The 9,078-nt window shown below is 40.9% G+C and overlaps 1 protein-coding gene across 1 annotated transcript in view; it reads right to left on the bottom strand.

The window, feature by feature from the left end:
• Positions 1–4,705: 4,705 nt before the first annotated feature.
• The window catches only part of ATP6V0D2 (ATPase H+ transporting V0 subunit d2), a 44,954-nt gene continuing 40,581 nt past the window's right edge, over positions 4,706–9,078 (bottom strand). The window contains exons 8-10 of the mRNA XM_045849432.1: positions 7,386–7,562; positions 6,218–6,292; positions 4,706–4,867 (exon numbers count right to left, since the gene is read on the bottom strand). Of these exons, the coding sequence (XP_045705388.1) occupies positions 4,706–4,867; positions 6,218–6,292; positions 7,386–7,562 (414 nt within the window). The remainder of the gene's footprint in view (positions 4,868–6,217; positions 6,293–7,385; positions 7,563–9,078) is intronic.

Genomic DNA, 9,078 nt, shown 5'->3' with positions numbered 1-9,078 from the left:
TCTCATAGACCTTAGTTAGATGGGTAAAGTCAATGTTTCCAAGCAAACAAACACATGTATGGTTACAAATTGATAAGAATTATGAGGTAAAGAGCAGGGTGGTCTGATAGAGACAAGTACAAGGCACCCCCTTAAGCCTGGAGGACCTCTGGGAGGAGGTAAATATGCAGTATATTCAGGTTTCCTTCAGCACTTGGCATTATAAATTGCACAATTCCAATGATAGGACAGGTGCCCACTGGAGTGGGGCAATGTGGCAATATGATTACATCAAAACCTAAAGGAAAGGAGCCAGCCATGTGAAAATCCAGTCCATGCAGAGAGAAGGACCTGGATATACCCCCAGTGGAGCATATTCTGGGTATTGGAAATGTGAAAAGGTCCAGTGAGAGCAGGGTAGTGGCTGGGGCATGTCAGCCAGAGAATGGCAAGGCAGGAAAGGGCAGACCATTCTCAGCCTTGTAGGTCATAGTGAAATTTTGATTTTTTTCAGATACAATGGGATTCCATGGAAGATTTTAAAAATAGAGGTAAGAAAGTGTTAGGTTTTAGTTCCATCCATGCTGTCACAATGGGTAGGAGCTCCTTTTTCTCTGTGGCATAGTATTTCTTTGTGCAAATGTACCATAGTTTTTTGATCCACTCATTTACTGATGGGCACTTAGGTTGCCTCCAGCACTTGGCATTATAAATTGTGCTGCTATGAACATTGGGACGCATAGGTTCTTTTGGATTGGTGTTTTAGGTTTCTTATGATATAATCCTAGCAGTAGAATTGCCAGGTCAAAAGGCAGTTCCATCTTTAGTAATATCATCATTGAAAAAGAAGCTGATTTTTAAAAAATGCATGCTGAAATGACAGCTGTCACAATAAAATCTAGCAAAATTATTTTGAATGAAGTTAAAGACAACTAAGCACTACTATAGCCATCGTACAGAAGAAAATAAAGGACATTTTGGCCAACACAATATGTCATGGGCATTAAGATGTCATAATAGAACTTGGCTATTATGTTTTAAATTTAAAACCTTAATGAACTAAAGCTCTTATAACTGACGTTCCAAATAATTTTATGTGTTTGGCACCGAGGGTTGAACACTGGCAAATGTATTTCCAACTTGAAGTCTCAGTTACACAGAGCATGATATGCCTCATATCCAGCAAATGTTCAGGTATATATTAACTCATTAAATAAAGTAGGTAGTGTTTCTACTATTCTGTAGGGAACCAATTCGCAGGGCATGAAAATGTAGCTCAGCACCCACGTGGAAAAACAATGGGGAGCAAGTTGGCAAGCAGGACCATGCCCTTGAAGAAGTTCTCCCATGGGAAATTAGGCCTGCATTCTATTTAGGCTGCTTTGTGACTTGCTCTTGCTAAAACTCTCTCACCCTCAGTTCAGGCAGCAAATGCTTACTGCATATCTTTAAAGTAACTTCCTGAAGTCCGTGCTAATTCTCCCAAGGACTGAAGTGTAACCAGACCAATTATTCTTATCATTCCCTTGCATTTGCAACATTTTTTCCTTGTTAATCTGTAAGAAGTAATCAGTAACATCCCTTCTGTTGCTATCTGTAAGAAGTAATTACCTAAAGCAAACCTAAGTATAATGAATGAAAACCTTCTTTGACGCATGCTATTAGAAAGCCAATAAAAGCTTGTCAAGGCAAGGGTTTGGGTGCTGTGCTCTTAAGAGAGTAGCCGTGCTGTCCGTTTTCCTCCACAGGACTTGGTAGTCCATGTGAATTTATCTCGTCTCATCCATAACACCATGGACATTGCGGGCCTGTGTCTGTGTCACTATTCTAATAATTTATAAAAGTAAATTGTTAGTGGTGGGGGCTGGGGACTAGAGCCAGGGTGACAGAGACTGGTGGGAGGCCAGACAGAATAATGAAGATGTAACTGAGAGGAAAGAGGGCAAGAAATTGCTGAGGACAGGTAGTTTGAGCTATATTGCAGGGTATTGTATACCCTGTTTTTATTTAAAAATTTTTTTTTAATATTTATTTATTTTCAGAGAGAGGAGGAGGGAGAGAGAAAGGGAGGGAGGGAAACATCAATGTGTGGTTGGCCCTCATGCCCCCTCTACCAGGGACTTGGCCAGCAATCCAGGCATGTGCCCTGACTGGGAATCAAACTGGTGACCCTTTGCTTCACAGTATGGCACTCAGTCCACTAGGCCAGACCAGCCAGGGCAACTACACCCTGTTTTTATATTTATAGTTTGTATACTTTATAACCACATAGCAGTCCAAAATGACACCAAAACTCCTAGTCTCTGCTCTTGGGAGATGTCAGGGCTGAAAGCACTAAGATTGATGCCCTCTTCTTATGTCACACACATCTCTGAGCAGCTCTCTACTTGGTACACAGAAGAATTAATGCTTCCATTTGCTGAAGTGAAAATAACTCAAAATGAATTAGATTAATCCAACAAGGAGAGGCAGGACTTGTCACATGCATATGTTTATGATACAGTCTTTCCTATAAGTCAGCCAGGTAACTGGTCAGCTAGCTGCCTGCTGAGTAGCCCAGCACTAAGGAATAGGCAAGAGTCACACACAGTAACTATGCTATCCACTCAGCTTTTATAGAATGCAGGTTCACTCAAAGTAGAACATCAACATGCACAGTGTAACAATCTAAGAGAAATATAATACACACAGCAATCAGTGGGGCATAATGAACTCGAGTCCCAGAGTCTCAGTCTAAGGTCCAGGAGACAGCACGGTGGGCAAGGGAGTTGTCAGCATCTTGCAAGGAAGGATCTCCAGAGCCAGGTGGGCAGCATGGCAGGCAAAATCCTGAGATCAGCAGCATAGAGCCTCTGGCAGCCGATGCCAAGGGAGATCAGTGTGGTGTGGAGTAACACTCTGGTGTGTGGAACTTGGCTATCTCAGCAGTGGTCTGGAGCCCCTCTCAGTTATACCTTGAAAGTGGTGTACTCCATACTTCTGGGCCTTTTTGCTAAATGTCTTGGCACTCCTGGTGGCAAGTGTGGAATTTGCCCAGGAGACCATCTATGAGTGGTCCCGCTCTGCAGACACAGCTGCTCTGACCACTGATGCAGATATTTAAATGTGGCTCCTTGCCGGATGTCTCTGCTCTGACCATGTGGGCAGATATGTCTCCTTTCCAGATGTGTTTACTCTGACTTAGGTAATTTTCCTGTTAAACCAAAGTGTCATTGCTGACTGACAGTCATTTTAGTTGACATAAGTGACTTCACTTTGTTTTATATACTTTATTCTATCTTGATTTGACCAATGCCATTTTATTGATCTTGCTCTCTATAGGACTATTGTGTCAAACATTTCAGTCTTTGCTATGATGGCATCTTCTACTCCACCAGGTCTGGCACATCTGACATTGTTGACAGTATCTTTTATGTGGTAGACTTAAGAGTCTTAATGAAACCCCATATTACTAATGAAACCCCTTGTGGGGGTTCAGAGTGAACCACCCCAAGATGTGCCTCTATGGTATAAGGATTGTTTCAAGCTAAAGGCAATGTTAGCTTCAGGCTCAAGAGAAATTTATAACCCTGCCACCCTTTAACTAGTTAGAACTTGAATTAGGAGCTTTGCCCATAATAGATTATCAACAATAATCTCTTTCTGATCCACCTATAACGGCAAGGCAAACTTATATTTACTAAACTTTGTTCTTAACATCTTGCAATGACCCTTGGAGCTCCTAAGGTGACTTACCTCATCACTAGCTCAGGGTGTCTTCTATACCTAGATCCTCCTTTCTCTCTGATTCTCTCATTTATGCAGGATCCTCATATACACATATGTATTAAATTTGGCTATTTTCTCTTGCTAATCTATCTCATGTCTATGTAATTATTAGAACATCCAGCAGAATTTTAAGGTAGTGGAGAGTTTCTTCCTCCCCTACAACAGCAAGAATGAATTTTCTATTTGGGAACCTCTTTTATTTTGAAAGAAAGGACTTGAGTAGTGTGTATTGCCTTTCTTTCTTTGGGCAGCTCTGTGCACCATTTCCACTGAAGTTTTATAGAGAATCCATGAGGTACAAATTGACCTTGTGATTTATGCTTCTCAGTGTGTAAAATACAGTTAGTGAGTATTTTTTCAAAGCATGAAAGAGCTATATCTTTTGTTTAGGGAAAGCAGTATAAGTTATTAGTTGTAGCCTCAATAACAAATTTAACATTACTTGCATCCAGGGAATCTGATTCAAAACTGGCAGCTCTTCTGAGACTACCAGATCAAAGTGTATTTGAAAAAAGGAAATTTTTCCAATCACATGTGGTCTGAGTGGACTACATACAGCTCTGGATTTTTGTGGACTGACAATTAAAAAGTAAAACAAACAGTATATGGGCCCATGGAGAAGAATGAAGAGCTGGAGTAAAACAATTTTATTAGACTTGATTTTTAACACAACAAAATAAAAATAGGGGAAGTACCAAAGGGTTAATTAAGATTAATGCCTAAAGCCTGGTGAAGAGTGAGACACAAATATGGAAACAAGATTTAAGGCTGCAAGAGGAAAAATGAGAACTTGGTTTCAGGGCTGGTTTCCTGTGTTTCTAGAGGGTCTGCAGTTCCTAAAGGGGCTGTGTGGCTTCCTTCTGTGTAACCTAGATAATCTAACACAATTCTTTTCATTTTCCTCAATAGCTTCCTCTTCACATTTATGGTTTTTCTGCATCTGAGGACCTGTGCTGGGTTACAGAGTTGGAATGTAGCTATTAATTTTAGTCCAATATCTTTGTGAGATGCATTTTGCAATCCACACGATGTTTCTCATTTCTTGTTCCCTCAATTTAATGTAAGCATAAAACACACCACAGTGGCACTGCCTGTTGGATGCCAGCACGTTCATCTTCACCTGAGGGAAAAAAATAACACAGATCATCAGCTCATTTAAAGCTTATATTATTTATGAAGCAACAAACTACAGACTGGCTTGTGCTTGAGCATATTAAAGGCAGACAATAGCAATTTAAAAAGTAAGCTTGTAGAACCACAAGGCAATCTTCAAATCTTAGCAGTGTTTTGAGCACAGATTCTTAGGACCTTGGTTTTGTGTGTGTGTGTGTGTGTGTGTGTGTGTGTGTGTGTGTGTGTGTGACTTCAGTGTTATATTTACTTGGCTTCTAGCGAGTGGGCTTATCTCATTTAGGGAAAGTATTTTTCCCTGGTCACAGCTTTTAAAAATTTAAAAAGGTTTTTAGGCTGTCTATCTCCTCTCTAGGGCAACATCCCAGACCCCTGGAATTTAGTCTCAGAGATATTATGAGATTTTTCTAGTATGCTCTGCAGCAACTTGACTTACAATTCAGTTGTTTTGACAGACACAGAGAGCAGTGGAAAAGGTTCAGAGTAGGACTGACAGGAACCCCACCCTGTTTGCTGGGGCTTGTGCAGCCTCACGGTCATGTTAATTTTAGGGTTCTCTGTTGGTTCCAATCAATCAAATTAGAAGGGCCAGTGGTCTGGAGAAATGAATAGAATAGAGGGGAGGGAATTTCAGGGGAAAGGAGGAACAGTTTACAGAAACAAGTATAAAGGACACATGGACAAAAACTGGGGGGCAGGGTGGAAATGGGAAGTAGGTAGGGAGGACTGGGGGCGCTGGGATGGGAGTAAAAGATAGGAAACTATGCTGGAACCACAATTAAAATTTAAAAAAGAACTTAAAAAAGAATACACTAGAAAAATTTTCTAGTTTTGGGGGACCTTACGTGGTACAAAAAATATAAGACAATACAATAAAAAAGTCCTTTTGTTGACCAGCTTACTACCCAGAAATTGACTGTAGATGAATTAAATACCTTTCTTCCTTTTTAGGAAAAGAATGATCAGGACTCTATGGATTTCCTTTAAGAACAATTGCTAACTGTGATAACTGTGCCTTGAAATGTATCATAACCCTAGTTAAATCCATGAAGGGATGGATTGGAGTGAGGTGCTCCTACCAGGATGTACACCATGAGGACAATCTCTGATCACAACTGTGCCTGGTGTTGTTTCTCTTGATCATCATGGAAGCACTGCATTATTCCCAGAGTGCCACTCTGCATATTTATCTGGACTGGGCAATTCCACAAGAAGCCACAATATGAGAACCACAGGGCCTACCAAAGCAGAGATCTGACACTCAAAGTAAGAAGATATTTAAAACCCAGAGCAAGAAAAAAGTATGTATAAGCTGATAGTATTTCTATGACTAGGATACCTCATGCTCATAAAACACATCTAAAGACTTTCCCCCACTGCCATCACCCACAGTCTCGAACAAAGGCTTGTATATCTTAAAAAGAAAATAGACTATTTTAAAATAAATTTTCATTTCTTATAAATATATACGATATATAATATTTTCCTAGAAATAAAAATATTATGCATCAATTTTACAAACCTATTCAGAACACTATAAACATCAAGGTTTCTGAATGAAAGTGGTGGGATTGCAGCCCATTGCGGGATGCAGACTCTAAGGCCTGAGGGCAGAAGATCCTCCTCAGTGTGTGGCATGTGATCTCAGGTCCACAGTCAGGCTTAGGGTTAGTTAGCCACACTCCAGGGCTCAATGAACACTCCATCAGTATGAGTTCATGGGCTCTTTGGGATGGCAACTAATAGGATTCACATGGAAGTTCAAGTGTAGAAGAGGTGGAAATTGGGAAGAAGCTCACATTTTAATATTATGCTATAAAGCCTCTTGCAGTGACATGAGATGTTACAGAGGTCTGAACATTGTTTGCTGACTTTGATCTTTCCCAGAGGGCTTTGGGAATCCATAGGGAAAGATGAGAGGAGGGTCCTTCCAGCTCTGGAAAGTTACCTGCAGGATCTGTGTGTTGCATCCGTAAGTTAGAAAGAATGGGACGGGAGAAGGAGTATAACTTGAGCAAAGAAGGTTCAGGCTCCATACCTCTTTCCATTTCCTGCTCCTGGCCACTGAGCCCAGGAAGTACACAAACTGACATACCTTTACCTTCCCTCATATTTCAAGTAGAAATTTGGTACCTGACCCTGTTTACCCACTGGGTGCTTCAAAGAATTGCTGGGTCAGGCTATCTTATATAACACTGACATGTGCTCACATTTCCAGAACACCAGTCTCTTGGGGACTTTGCTTTATCAAGCACATCAAAAGAAGTACTCCAAGGACTGCTTCTTAGAGAATTAAACAGTCCTTGCATGGCAGGAACCTTAAAGAGCACCCACTTGGGTTAGAATCACAAATATTTCTCTGGGAGAGACATCACAGCAAGAGATATGGCTTTCCACCTTACAAATATTACAAGTGCTGTAGATGAGAAGTGTCAATGTGATATATGCCTTCTAAGACACATGTGATGAAGTCACACAGATGTCTGCAGAACCCTGGAATCACATACTCCATAGTAGTCTGCTACTTTCTTCATCTGTTCAAAGTCATCCGCTTGGGCCAGCAGATGCAGCCCTTCAGGGTTGAGCTTGCCACAGGTTGGGTAGAGGGCCTGCCGGTCATCTTTGCTTAATTCGGTGCCAAAGGAGTTAAGAGTGATGATAAAAGCATGTCTGTTGGCCTCAAACTGAATCAACGAGAGATAAAATCAGTGAGATCTAACCATCCATCTACTCAATGCCATAAACAGAGCCCTAAAGAGATAAAACCGTTTTCAAAGTGATTTGCTTTCCTTTTGGATCTATGTCTAATTATAATGCAGACATGTTATTAACATTCCCTTGGTCTCTTCTCATAATGGAGTAATCTGTTAGCTAGAGAAGGATCATACAGCAATGTTAATGGCCTATATTGCTCCTGAAACCCTAATCTTTAGTTCCCAGCCACTCAATTACTCACCACCAGTCTCAAATGTCTCTTCCATAAAAATGGGAGTAATACCAACTTGTTGGGGTCCATTTAGGGACAGAACAAGATAATGTAAGTGGAAATCCCTAGAGGGATGTTTGGAAGAAAAAGTGCATGCCATACATGTTTGTATTCTTTTCTGACCATTGGTGCCAGTAGTAATTTTTTTACATGATGAAAATTTGTGCTACTACCATTTGTATTCACATGGTTTTGGTTTTCTTTCTTTTTTTTAAAGTCCTCAGTTAAATATCAATAACTCTAACTCTGTAGCTTAGAATTATGTGGCTTGGGACAAGTTATCTTCCTCTCAGGGCCTCTGTTTCCTCGTTTGTAAGGTGATGGGGTTTGGCACTTGAACAAAGAGCCCCATGTCAGGCTTTTCCAGTTCATTGAACCAGTTTTTCTCGAAATTTCTTTCTATTCCTTTGAGCTCTATGTTTCTTCTGTCTCCTGGTTCTACTCTGACCATCCCATCAAAGCCTGGCCTTTGTGGGCTCCTCCACTTTCTTGGCTATTTGTTGTGGTGCCCTTGGGCTATGAAACTCTTCTCTATACCTGAGGCACCCTGCACTTAATATATTATTTTAAAATCTGCATGGATTTTTCTCCCTACTATACTCTAAAATCTTTGTGGGATCACTTGTTCATTGTTCAATTTTGAATATCCAGTGCATGACATGTAGGAAGATCTTAAGTGTTTACTGAATGCAACAGAATGGTCTATGATTCTGCTACTTTAGATGTCCTTTGATTAGCTTCCTTTTGACTAACTGATAACAAAGGCAGACTTGCCACAGATTTTACTAGAACTCTTACATGAGAACAGGTGTTTCCTTTTCCAGGTGAGTTAGTTTCTTCTGATCCTTCTGAGTACTCTCATGGAAATTATGAGTAAGCCAGAGGTGGGGGCTGCCTTATTTGGAAGCAAAGGCAGCTGCCTCTGGAACCTGAATAGATATAGTCCTGTCGGTAATTTTAGACCTTTCAGGGGTAAGAGAAGATGGGCGAGAGGGAGATTCATGACAAAAGAAACCTTTAAATAAAAATCAGGGTGGGGGAGAAACCGTGGAGTTAATTGTTCCAGAGTTCTTCAGTGTGCTTCCTCATGGTCAGATGATTTTCTGGAGAGAACTGGTGTTGTACAGGGTAGGGGGTGGGTGGAAGTTTTCTTTAGGCCTGCAAAGCACAGTCACAGCTCCCAGCTGGGGAAGTAGGGAGTCAAGGGAGGGACA

The sequence above is a fragment of the Phyllostomus hastatus genome, unplaced genomic scaffold, assembly GCF_019186645.2.
Source record: "Phyllostomus hastatus isolate PE091 unplaced genomic scaffold, TTU_PhHast_1.1 phas_contig_65, whole genome shotgun sequence".
Classification (NCBI taxonomy): Eukaryota; Metazoa; Chordata; class Mammalia; order Chiroptera; family Phyllostomidae; genus Phyllostomus; species Phyllostomus hastatus.
This window is presented reverse-complemented; position numbering and strand designations above follow the sequence as displayed.